Source organism: Erithacus rubecula (assembly GCF_903797595.1).
Source record: "Erithacus rubecula genome assembly, contig: SUPER_Z_unloc_2, whole genome shotgun sequence".
Taxonomy (NCBI): Eukaryota; Metazoa; Chordata; class Aves; order Passeriformes; family Muscicapidae; genus Erithacus; species Erithacus rubecula.
In genome coordinates, this window is record NW_027635860.1 from 282,295 (window position 1) to 295,390 (window position 13,096).

Here is a 13,096-nt window from a genome sequence, read left to right on the forward strand (position 1 = left end):
AGCTCTGGGCAGGCCTGTGCTCACTGGGCTCTGTGCTTTGGGGAAGGAGCTCACTTCTCCTTCACCCAAGGGAGGCTCTGCCAGCCAAGGAACCCCTGTTCATCAGAGCACAGGGGTGTCCCAGTGCCTGGCACCTGGGAGAGGAGCCAGGTGGGTTCCTGTGCCCAGGAGGGTTCTGTGGTTCCGTGGTCTCCAGGAGACACATCTCTGCATGTCCCCATGTCACTGAGGGCAGAGGTGTGGCACCTCTTGGGTGACGGTGATCTCACCTGCCCAGTGCTCAGTGTCCTGAGAACAGGCCAACGAACCAGCTGGTCTTCAGGACAGTTCACCTTTCTCCTACTCACCTCTCTTCCTTTCAAAGAGATTCGTTGTTTTCTGTCCCCTTCAACTTTCATCCCCTCACAGGTAAGTATGGTTTGCCTTTTCAGATAGAGCATAGGGGAAGGAGATAAAAGTCTAGGCTGGTTTACACCTTCCTAGCTGAAGGCTGAGCTGTTACACCTCTGTAGGCTGCCCAGATACAGGCTAGGCTAGAGTTCTTAGTTGCTGATTCTCTTTTCTTTACTATAGCCTAGGATAGGTAAGTAGGGGGTGACTGCAGTCTGAGGGGCCGGGCTCAGCCCAGAGTGGCAAAAGCCCACCTTGGCTGCTGCACGAGGGAGTGAGACAGAAAAAGGAGAGCAGCAGAGGCAGTAGTTAAGTTAGTGGCTGAATGCTGGTCACTCCTGCAGAGGAGGGGGAAGCCAGAGAGCTCTGCTGTTGATGCTGTGACAGCAGCAGCACAGACTGTTCAGAGAAGGTGACTTGCACTGGAGCTCGTCAGGACCTTTGAACCTCCTGGGGCTCTGTCACCCATCACAAAGGTGTGAATCTGCAGTTCAGCTGCTGGTACAAGCACCACTGAAACTCTTGATGGCAAAGCCTGTTCTTTCTCTAGGTTGTATTTATTTGGAATTTTTATTCTTTTGCTGAGCTACAGAAATTTCTTTGCAATCAGGTGAGGGAATTGATACTGACCTCTTTCTGGACCATCATCCAGAGCTGTGCCCTCTGTTCCTCAGAGAGGCAATGGCCACAACAGAGAACAATTCCTGTGAGTAACAGCTTCACTGGCAGGTTTGGACTTTGTGACTCCCCACCGACAGCTGACATGACTGGTGCTCAGATCCCAGAATGATGTGCTCACAGCCTAGAGTGAGCTCTGGGATGTTTGCTGAGAGCAGCCAGCCTGACCCAAGTGTTTATGACTAGTCACAGGAAAACACCTTTTGTCTCTCCTTTGTCACTGTGTACAAGACTTTGAAACATCAATGCTCATAGAGAGGTCTGACATCCCTGAATTAACTTTTGTGTTCAGTACTTGCTTGTTTTCAATAAGTTGCAATCAGTTACAATCAGGGAAAGCTTGACCTGAGAATCCAGTCTAGAGCTCTGGTGAGAAAGGAAGGTACCCTGAGGCCCAGAAATCAGAGCTGGGTTTTGTTAGACTCTGCAAAGTAAGCAGGGGAACAGACTTTTCCAAACCAGTAAATTTCAATGGCAGTGCTAGGCTTCCCCTGATACTGAGCTCAAGGTTCAAGCTGGTTGTCCTGACTGCTTGTGTAGAAAACTGCAGGTTTAATGATGCTTTAGTTCCTTGTCTCATCTCTTTCCAAATGGAATTTCTCTGCAGTCATTGCCGAGGGAATGGATCCTCCAAAAACGATCCTCTTCCCGCCGGAGAAGATCTGCATGGTGTGGCAGCAGAGACAGAGTGCTGGAGCAGGGCTCGTCAATGTGGGCAACACCTGCTTCCTCAACGCTGTCCTGCAGTGCCTGACCTACACCCCGCCACTGGCCAACTACCTGCTGTCCCGAGAGCACAGCCAGGCCTGTGAGTGCTTTTAGGAACATCCTGAACACCTCTTAACTGAGTCCCAAAGATTCCCAGATCCTGCAATTTAATTTAGGAGAACAGCCCCATTGTCAGCCCTATGAGTTTATGTTCTTTAAACACTCAAGCCTAGAAGCCACTTGTCCTACCCAGCTGTCATACACTTCGTGAAAGCGCTTCCTTCTAGCACAGGGTCTTTTTTCCTTTTTTCCTTTATTTCTGTTTCCCTTTTTTCCTCTTTTCCTTTTTTCCATTATTCCTTTATTCCTGTATTGCAGTCAAAACCTCTTGGCCGATTGCACAGAAAACTGTGGGCATAGCATCCTTCTAAGAACATTTTCTGCACACTAAAATGCCCCGGGATCACTTGGACGTTGGGAAGAGTGGAGTATTGCGCTGGAGTGGAAGAGGAGGAGTTTCCCACTGCTGTGGATGTTTTGCTAACCTAAGGACCTTCCTGTGTCCCTCTCCAGGTCACCAGCAGGGTTTCTGCATGATGTGCATCATGGAAGCACACGTGAACAAGGTCCTGCATTCCCCTGTCAGTGCCATCGTGCCTTTGGCTGTCCTCAAGGTTTTCAGACGTAAGTCATGCCAGGTGCTTGGACAGGTTTTCTTCCCTTCCTGTATGACAGAACTACAAGCTTCTTTCTTAGGCATAGGAGAACACTTTCAGCTTGGCAGGGAGGAAGATGCCCACGACTTCTTGTCCTGTACTCTCAATGCCATGCAGAGAGCTTGTCTGAGTGCAGGCAGCGAGTAAGCACAAGCAAATCACCCTCCAAAGCCCGGAGCCTTTGGGCTGCTCGGTGTGCTCCCATCAAGGGAAACCTAAACCCTGGCCTTTCAGGCCAAGCAAAACTCTTGCAGGAGATAATGATCTGTCTTACCACTTCTTTCCAGCTTGGACCTCTCATCTCAATCCACTACCCTTGTCTCTCAAATATTTGGAGGCTTTCTGAGATCCAGAGGTACATTTCCACAACTCTTACTCTCTTTGCCATTTCCTGTGCCCTTCTGACAGTTCTTCCTGGGACTGCTGGGACAGGTACAGTGTGGAAATGGGCAATGTCAGTCAGCTTCCCATTGCTCAGCATTTGCATTTTTCCTTCCAGTCACCTGCTTCAGCTGCAAAGCCATTTCTGACTCCTACGAGGCCTTCCTGGATATCCCTTTGGATATCAAAGTAAGAAGATTTGCACTTGTGCTTCAAGACATCCCAAGGCTCCTGCAGCTTTCCAGAGTCAACACATTTGTCTAAAAATGTGTACTGTGAGCACAGGAGATCTTGGTGGTGGGTGCCAAGGGGAATGGATGGTGTCCTCCTGCAGAGGCTGTGACACTGGTCTCTCTGCAGGTGCTGTTTTTAAGCTGGACAAGCAGCATTATCCTCTCTGCACCCTTCATCTACCCTCATCCTTCTTCCCTTTGTCCTCCCCCAGCACCTGTGTGGCTCTGAGGCTGATGGGTTGAGTTGTTTGCACCACTGATGGTCCTGCACACTGTCATGAGTTGAACTGAGTGGTGCTACAGGGAGGGAGCTCTTGGTGGCTCCAGGGGCCTCTGGGACACAGGGGAATGTTCAGCATCACACTCTGTTCCTGCCTCCTTCTGGACAGGTTCATGGTGGCTCTGTTCAGCATCAGCTACAGGGCTTTTCTTGTCAGCTCCAGGGAGCAGTTTGGCTGAGGAGATTTCCTGCAGCTCAGTGTGCTCATTTCTCACTCCTCCAGGCAGCCTCGTCCCTCACGGCAGCTCTGGAGGACTTTGTGAGACCCGAGCACCTGGACGGTGAAAACTGCTATAAATGCAGCACGTAAGATGATTCCTAAGAACATCTTGACAGGAGATCCTGTGTGAGGGGGCTGCATGTCATTGAGCAGAAGTCATCTTCTCGTGGAGATTTACTCCACACAGAGGAGATGCAGCTTTTGTAAAACATGGCAGTGAATAGCCTTAGAATAGCAAAAGCTGTGTGAGTCTGGACAGCTTGCCTGGCCACCTTGGGGGAGGATTGGGTGCACTTCAGCACTGGTTCTGTGCTTGGTTTCAAGGTGTAAGAAGAACGTTGCCGCCTCCAAGAGGTTCACAGTCCACTGTGCACCCAAGGTTCTCACAGTGTGTCTGAAAAGGTTTGACTGTTTCACCGGTGGCAAGATCCGCAAGGTTTGTACACAGCTGGTGTGCAGCTTTCTCTTCCTGCAGCACATTTCCTAAAGCTTGTCACAAGCCACTTGTGTTGGGTTGGTCGTTTTCCCTTGTGGGGAGGGAAGAATTCCCTTGGGAAGAGAGACAAGCGCTTTTCTCCAACAGAGCTGCTTTGGGTAAGAACAGTTTCCTGTCACCCAAACCATGACATGTTGCTCTATGAAAAACCAGCTGTTCCTGAGCCCCAAAGATGTATTTACAGCCCTGTGGCCCCTGGAGGTGGCAGGCTGTTCTGTGCCACAGGTCAGGCTCACTTCTGAGCCCTGCTGGTGTCTCTGCAGGATGTGGAGTACCCCGAGTACCTGGATCTTCGCTCCTACATGTCCCAGGCAGAGGGAGAACCCCTCCTTTACTCCTTGTATGCTGTCCTGGTGCACAGTGGGCTCACCTGCCAAGGAGGACACTATTTCTGCTACACAAAGGTAGTCAGCAACTTCCTTCCTTTCTTCCTTCCCAATGGGGAAAATGTGTGTGGGGAAGAGAAACTTTCCTGTCAGTGTTACTGACAGCCAGGGTTTTGTGGCAGCAGGTCTCCTTGGGGTCTGGACTGGACATGATCTTTGTTAGGTAGTTTTTTTGGAGAGAAGCAGAGATCCTTGCCTTTTTTCCACAGGCCAGCAACGGGCTGTGGTACAAGATGGATGATAAGTCTGTGGAGCTCCGTTGCCTTGACACAGCTCTCAAGCAGCAAGCCTACCTGCTGTTCTACGCCAGGTAATAACCAGCATCCAGATGTGCTCAGAAGATGTTTCCTTTTCCCTGTTAACTGTTTTGCTTTTCCAGAGTGTTTTTCCCTCTAAATGCACTTACTACCTGCTTCGTTCAGTGCTGTGGAACCTGTCTGTCCCCATGTCTGTCCTTCAGGCTGCTGCCCTGATGTAGCAGCTCCTTGCCTGCTCTCTGATGCTGGACTTTTGTAGAGAAGAGCGAGAGAACTTAAGGGGAAAGATGGGGAGGGACACTTTATCAGGGAGGGTTGCACAGGATGAAGGGTATCAGTTTCCAGCTGACCCAGGGCAGGTTTACAGAGGATATTAGGAAGAAATGCTTCAGTGTGAAGGTGGTGAGACAATGGAACAGGCTGTCCAAAGAAGCTGCGGGTGCCCCATCCCTGGAAATGTTCAAGGCCAGGTTGGATAGGGCTTGGAGACACCTAGTCTATTGTAAGGTACTTTTGCCCATGACAGGGGGTGGCACAAAATGAGCTTTAAGATCCCTTGTCATCCAAACAAGTCTGTGAATTTATGAAATGGAGGTTGTAGAAGGTATCAAGATGAGGTTTTGCTGGGACAGGAGTAGACTGAGTGGGAAGACTCTTGCTGATATTTCCATTAGTGGCCTTGGTGAAGTCTTCTCTCTGTCATAGAAACCTCTCCAAGAAAATGACTGAACCACAGAGAAGGCTGCAACAACAGCCCTAAAGTGAGATGAGTCTTTTTTTCACCAGATGTTCGGATGTGAAGATTGGAGAAAGGGCTTCTTCCTCGCTGGCACCACCACGTGCCCCTTCCTTCCTTCATCAGAGGGCAGCCAGCAGCAAGCAGGCGGCTTCTGTCGGCCCACAGGGTTTGCCTGGCAGCACAGAGGTAACTCTGGGGAGGAGGGTCAGGGCAGTGACACTTTAGGGAAAGGCAGTGGATCTCTTTGTAGTATCTCAGCATTTCTCCTTTTCCACTCCCAGCCTTCAGCAGCACTCTTCACAGCCACACTGCTGCTTCCCCTCCCAGCATCCCAGCTGGGCTGTCACCATCCGCTCAGCACAAGCAGGGATCATAGTGCTTCATTTAACCTCAGGCTGCAAAAGACAAACAGCAAGGGACTAAAGTTTTATTCAACAGCAACAACAACCCACTTTATCGAGTGCCAATGACTCAGTTGTTGCGCTAGAGGGGACATATATAAAGGAAAGAAAGTAAAGAGGGAGAGAGTAAAAGGGGAATGGGGAATAGCTACCAACAGATGTGACGTGTCCTAGTGATCAACCTATAGACACAAACGTCCTCGTGGTCCTGCCAATGGATGTGTGTTCTGAGGGGAGATCTCAAAATCTCTCCAGGAAAGTCACTTTTGATAATAGTTTTCCAAAGCAAGTGGCCTCTGGCCAAAAGGGGGGAGATTGATGGACTATTGTGTGCAAAGACCATTGCTCTGAGAAGCAGGTGCAGAAACAGGGTGCTGTTATCCGTGGAGCTGCTTGAAGGCACCACGATAGTACAGCACCCAGCTGCAGAAGAGTCCCTGGGCAAGCATCCCCCTCAGCCAGGCCACATCTCCTGTCCAGAGCCACTGGTGGGGTCCCAGGGTGTCAGTCCCTGAGCTTGGACGGTTGTGAGGCAGATCAGGGAAACTTCACAGCGACCCTTACACTGGATCCACCCCATTCGTGCCAGTTTGGCCCTTTGGCCTTGGCAACCTCCAGAAGAGCCTTTGGGAGGCCCTGAAATGTCCCCTCCCGGATCTCTGGGGGTTCCCCACTCACTGTGGCCCTTTGAGGAGAGAAGGGCAGGAACTCTCCATAGCTCTCTTTCCAGGACCTGGCGCTGCACATGGAAGGCCCTGGCAGGCAGCGGGCCCGGAGCAGATCCCGGCTGCGGGGCAGGGAAGGCCGCGGCCGCTCTGGGGACACCACGGGCACTGAGCACTGTGCAGGGAGGAGAAGGAGCCCTCCAAGCTGTGCCCCCGCTCCCAGGGATGGTGCAGCTTCCAGACCTTCCAAGAGGAGCTTGCAGTGTGCTGCTGGCCCCGGGGCTGCTCAGGAGCAGGCCCTGCTGAGGCAGAGGGACACGAGCGCGTCCCTGCAGGGCGGCTACAACCTCCAGAGCCGCTCTGAGCAGCGCACGGACCACGAGCCCTCTGCCAGGAAGAGGAGGAGGCTGGCAACCAATGCCCCAAGTTGCCCAAACCCCTGCCCATAGTGCAGTGCCGGGGCCCTCCAGCTCTCTGGGAGTGCTGCTGTCAGATTATGGCCCTGCCTGAAGCAGAATGGCAGATTAGCACAGCGCTTTTTAGCAAACGTGTCCTTGTGCTCTCCACGCCTCCACAAGGATTAGCGAACAATTTGTTTACATAAGCAGTGTAGACTGATAGGCTTTAGTTAGAATTCTTTATTCCATAGTGTAGGTAGTTGCTAGTAATAGAGGTCAGTTGTTGAAAGCAAGATAGAAGCAATTTTTCTAGTAAAGCTGGAAAAATAAATGTTAAGTAGAAATTGATATTACTGACCCTTGCCCATGGCCCTTTTTGTCAGTCTCAAGGTGAAACCTTGCTGGGTGGCCCCACTCAAGGGAGCAATCTCCAGCCACTCGAGCTCTGAGAAGGGGAGGTTACAAGTCTGTCCTCTTGAAGAGTGGGGCTTTTGCAGTGTCAAGTGATGGACTGTCAACCTCCCAGTGCTCAGGGAGCTGTGCCAGCTGGGGCAGGATGCTCTGCCCGAGCAGGGACGCAGCAGCTCCAGCTGGGTCCTGTCTGCACCTTACAGGAATGGCTCAAGCAAGGAGGGGCTCCTGTTTGTGGTGTTCAAGAATGCTGAGACCAGCTGGACCCAACTATCACACCCCCACTGTCACTGAAAACATCCAGATACATTAAGCTCTCTAATGTGACTTTTAGTATCAGAAAGCAGACATTACTTTATTCCAGTGCTCTTCTGGGCAGCTCCTCCCACTTTATATTCCAGGCATGATGCTCTGTGCTCTGGATGTCCCTCTGGGCAGTTCAGGTCACCTGTCTCAGCTCTGCTCTCTGCCACTTTCTTTTGTGAACCTCTTCACTGGCAGAGCACAAGATGAGGACACAGAAGTCCTTGACTCAGGATAAATGTGACTTAGCAAAACTCCAACATTCAGTGTACTATCGACATCATACTCATTCAGAATCCAGAATACAGCAGTGTAACAGCTAGTGAAATTCAGAAATTATCTCTACCCTAGCTGGATTCAGGACAATGGCATTACAGTGCAATTGCTGAATTATCTTTGTTAGTACCCTCTTTATCTCAGGGTTGTGCACAATGGCCTTGTGGTTCATAAATTGTGCATTCCTTTTGTCCAGCTTCGGGTCTTGGACCATTGAAGCATGAGGTTAATGACAGATATTTTAGCAAAAATTGAATCTTCAGGGATTTTCCCAAGCTGTGCTCCCACTGCAGCTCATGTCAAGCCTTGCTAAGTGGTGGCTACAGTGGCATGTGACATAGTGGAAAATGACACTGCTTCTGATTAATTAAAACAATAAATTAGAAAAGATATCAGTAGAATTATGTAATTTCCAACACCACAAGGACATGTAGACAGATACTCTCTGATGTGGGGGCAGCAGCAACAGCAGCAAGGATCTCCAGGCCTTCACATGGAAGTGAGAGTCAGAAGTGTCACATGGAAGAAAGCAAAGACTTGCTAACACCGTTTTCAGCAGCAAAGCATACTTGCTGAATAAAGCTGACAAAACATAATCTCAAAATGTATCAGAGGTTATGCTATAGAAGGGCAGTCTCATTTTTGTGTGACAAGAAGTTCCAGCATCCCTCCCTAAGGTGTGTGAGGATCCCTCCCTTGAGCAGAGAAGCCCTTTAACGTCACTTCCCAAGACTGAGCAAAACAGCTTTGCTCCTGCTTGTTGCATGGGTGACATCATTCTCTCCTTAATTGTTTTGTTTGATTAATAGAATTGCTTCTCACTTGGTTCAAAAATAGTGCACTGTACTATAAAATAACTGGTAGTTAGTTATGCTGTGGTAATTTCCTAGTTATGCTGTGTTATGTTAGTTAGGCTGCCTATGCTATGTAGCAAATAATTCTGATCAAGTTATTTAGCCTAATGGTTGCAATCAATTTCAATGAATAGTTCTTTTTATATTTGGCTTGGCATCTTTAATCCCATGGGACAAAGTTGTATACAGGCTGTGTTACACCTCTGTAACCCTTTGGACATAAACTGTTGAGGAGTCTGGGGCTGGGATGGGGTGCAGCTGCATCCAAAGTCCTCTCTGAGGAGTTTAGAAAACAATAGTGTCCTTCCTGTAGCTGCTGATTTGACAGGAGTGCTTCTTTAACAAACTTTGTCTGGAGTGTGCCTCTTCTCCACTCACTGATAACTTTTGCAGGGAGCTGGACCAGGTGAGTATTATGGGTCCATTCACACATGAGATATTCTATGGTCTGATGAAGAGAAGGGGAAAAGGGATTTTCTTTTTGCTACACTGGAAGGGGTGGGTAGGTAGTACTCAAAACAGTGGTAAAGGCAGGGATGGGCTGCAGGGAGAAGCATCACCGTACATCACAAAATTTGACTAGGCTTTCATAAAAGGAAATGAAGACCAACGCCTGTGCCTCCCCTTGTTTATTGAGCCTTCCCCCAAACACAATGGGAATATCTCCTGGTGGTGGATAACATTGAGTGAGTTGCTCTGTGCTGTGAAAGATGATCTGATCCCTTGGTGGGCTCATCTCTCAAATAAATCTTATCCAAAGAATTAATTTGAATGCTAAATCCTTGATTGCTGCAGCAGATGTGGCAAAGCAAGTGTCTGAGTTTTGGTTGCTTGGTTGGATTGGGATTTGTTGGTGTTCTTGTTCATTTCTTTTAATCTTTCTTATTAATGACAAATCTTAGGAAGAAGAAGTAGGGGAACCTCCATGTTAATTTGTGGGCAAGGATGCCCTTTTGGGGCAACTTTATCCCAAAGTACATGTGGGGACTGCATCAATGCACACTCCTTTTCCTTGAGTTCCTCTACAGCAGAGTCGCATTGATGCTGTGACCCAGAAATGAAATATGGCTACAGATACAATGTGGTTTAAAGTGGGAGTGTTTCAGCAAATTGCAATACACGGCAGCAGAAGCAAGGCAAGTATCTGGCAGCAGAGGATCATGAAGCCAAGGAGGATTAACAGCACCTCAGCAAAACCTAGAGTCTGCATTCTTCTTCATGATATCATAAAAAGCACGCTTCAAATCTCAGAATGCCTAAAAATCCCAGGACATAGATCAAGGTCAACTAAGTTTTAATTCTGATGATCTGGACATCAACAGGGAAAATAATTTATCTTCACTCTAGGTAGCATTAAGGAATGTTCTCATGCAACAAGCAGAATAAAATGATGGAAAAACCCCAAAGTGAAGTGGGCACACAGTCAGTGGACTCCAGTTCTGCAGAGCACCACCACAACAGATTTTGGAATTGTGCTTTTGCCACTGAAAATCAGGAATAAAACCCTTTAACACTGTGATTTTAGTATTAGGAAGTGGCATTACTTTATTTCAGCAGGGAATATCCTCCAGTTGCACACACCACAGCTAGCTAACAGACTGGTTTCAATCCTGTAACTTGCACAGATTCATTACAATTCCTGAAATTCATAAATATATGCTAAAATACCTGAAAATCCATTTGCATGTTTAAATCATTTCTCAGAGCTCATTTACATCTGAGTAAATGTTTTCTCTAAAATCACTACGGGGTCATTTTAATAGGAAGGTAAAACTCTGGTGACATCTCAAAAAATACACCCCCCACACACGGATGACAGAGAGATTTGAATATTAACCCTAAACCACAGTTTAATATCTGACTTCAGGCTATCATTCCCTGGATGGGGTCCATTCCAGGAAACAATTACCTGGTGAACACAGATAATCTCACAAATTCCCCACAGTAGCATGCAAAAAGTACTAAAGAATGTGGATTGTGCCCAGAAAATAACATTTGTCCCAGCCATGTTTCAGGTGTAGCAGTTTTTTTCAAGAATGCAAAAAAATCTTGCAATTGATCTTCTATTCCAATAATCCATTTCCTTCATAGGCTGATCTTTACTACACCTTCAATTTTCTTTCAGAGAGTATAAGCATGGTAAGGCTGTGTGGCAACTCTGCCATTAATTTGGCTGCATTATGGAGTGATAGTAATTACTGCAAAGTAAACCAGATGCTGATATTTCTGTAGGATATCTGGGTTTTAATGCTTTCCAAGTTATGTAAAACTAGAGGTGGCTGTGAGTCAGCTCATACACATGCATCATATTTATCCAGCCCCTAACAACTAATCCTTATTGCTCCAATCAGCACTAGCCAGTCTGTGGACTTCAAAAATATATATATACATATATATATATATAGTAAAAAGAGCCGTGGAGAAAGCCTCTCTTCTGCTTCACTACAGAGTGCTAAATAGTTGAAAGCTTTTCTGGAGACCTCATCATTTAGTGGGGCTTTTTTTTCCTTTCCTCTTCTTCTACCACATTCACAACAAGTAACAGAGAAATTACCTTTGTTATATTCAAATATTTCTACTGGTGATTTTTGAGGCTTGAACTGATTAGTCCAAAAAAAGATATCTGCCTAAGAACCCTAATACCTTTTCTTTTTCTACAGGATCAAAGTGGTAGATAGCTGAGCATATGAAGACAGTAGTGAATATGCAAACTTTGAAGGCAATGTTATGAAAGAAGAATCAGTCAAAAATGAGACAGAAATTCATGCATAAGACTGCCTCATTTTCTTACAAATTCTTATCATCTATTCAGAAGATCATTCCAAAATTTGTATAGTTTTTAAATCCTACTCATCCTTTTGTCTGTTCAAGCAGGCAGTTGTATTCTGACTGCAGATTTGCCTGGCTGTTTGCAGCTTCATCAGCTGCTGAACACTAAAACAAAGAGAGCTCTCTCTACAAGGCACCAGAGAAAGATGATCCTTGGGAACCTCAGTGGATTGAGTGAATTCAGACTCCTGGCTTTTTCTGGAATCTCTCATCTGCACCCTTTGCTCTTTGTAGTTTTATTGTCTCTTTATATCCTCACCTTGATGGCTAACACAGTGACAGCTTTCATAATAAAGAGTGATAACAGCCTCCATACCCTGATGTATTCCTTCCTCACTCAGCTGTCCTGTTTGGATATCTGCTGTTTGTCAGTCATTATGCCAGCTATTCTCGAGAACCTGATGGTGGGAACAGTAAGTATTTCCAAGACAAGATGTGCAATGCTAATGTTTTTCTTCCTTTTCTTTGGAGTTGCCGAGTGTTTTCTTTTGGCTGCCATGTGCCTTGATCATTAGTTTGCAATTTGCTACCCCTTGCATGACACAATTATCATGAGCAGCAGGCTCTGCAGAAGCCTGGTTGCTGGATCTTACATTTGTGCAACTGCTGTGGGTTTAGTTCACACCCTGATCACCTTCAGTTCACCCTGGTGTGGTTCTGCCATCGACCACTTCTTGTGTGAGATTCAGCCTCTCCTGGACCTGCTCTGTGGCAGCACTTTCCCAAGTGAAATCCAGGTCATTGTGGTGGCTGTCTTTGCCATTCTGAGCCCTTTCTTGATGATCATTTATTCGTCTATTCATATCATTTCCACAATTCATCACGTGCCATCAGCTGAGAGCCAGGAGAAGGCGTTTTCCACTTGCTCCTCACACCTCTTGCTTGTGACTCTTTTTCATGGCACTGCAGGCTCCATGTACCTGCGGCCAAAATACAGCTACTGTGCAGCTGTGGATAAATTCCTCTCCCTTTCTTATTCTCTGGCCACTCCTTTATTGAATCCCATCATTTATAGCTTGAGGAATAAGGAGGTGAAAAGAGCCCTGAAGGAAAAATGGAGAAAATCTAAGTTAGTGTGGAAATGAAATAGAATATTTGGATTGTTTCAGGGGTTTGTGGTGAAATTTTTCACTCTAAATTCTTGTTCAGTAAAATTAGTTTCCAGATACACTCCAGATACACTTTTGGGGTGTAAGGAGGAAGAAGAGTGGAGATTTTCAGCTGTAAGAGGGAATGTTAGAAGTTATGTTCAAATTTTGGCAGGAAATTTCTTCCACATACTTAGGAAATTCTTATATAAATAAACTTCTTCCTTTTTCTTGCTATTTTTCAAAGATTTTAAAATTACTTTTTACATACTTATGACTTTTTGAACAAAAGAATAACATTCAGGAGATTTTACCAAAAGAACTGAGAAGAATAAGTTTTCATCTGGTTGCATTTATTTCCTGAAAATGTTTAGTAAATTTCTTTGG

General features: G+C 46.7%; 1 protein-coding gene and 1 pseudogene across 2 annotated transcripts; both read left to right on the forward strand.

Moving 5' to 3' along the window:
• Positions 1-348: 348 nt before the first annotated feature.
• Positions 349-6,999, forward strand: LOC306814751 (ubiquitin carboxyl-terminal hydrolase 17-like protein 6; the record flags this gene model as incomplete). Its single annotated transcript, XM_079331129.1, has 13 exons — positions 349-408; positions 1,001-1,096; positions 1,676-1,876; positions 2,350-2,460; positions 2,533-2,635; positions 2,780-2,847; positions 2,992-3,062; positions 3,610-3,692; positions 3,931-4,042; positions 4,366-4,506; positions 4,698-4,798; positions 5,532-5,670; positions 6,616-6,999. The coding sequence occupies exons 2-13, from the start codon at positions 1,072-1,074 to the stop codon at positions 6,997-6,999; spliced, it is 1,539 nt and encodes a 512-aa protein (XP_079187255.1). The 5' UTR covers positions 349-408; positions 1,001-1,071.
• Positions 7,000-11,998: 4,999 nt separating this feature from the next.
• On the forward strand, positions 11,999-12,706 carry LOC306814752 (olfactory receptor 10C1-like; annotated as a pseudogene). The gene has a single exon. The product of its transcript is annotated as an olfactory receptor 10C1-like (transcript).
• The last annotated feature ends 390 nt before the right edge of the window (positions 12,707-13,096 follow it).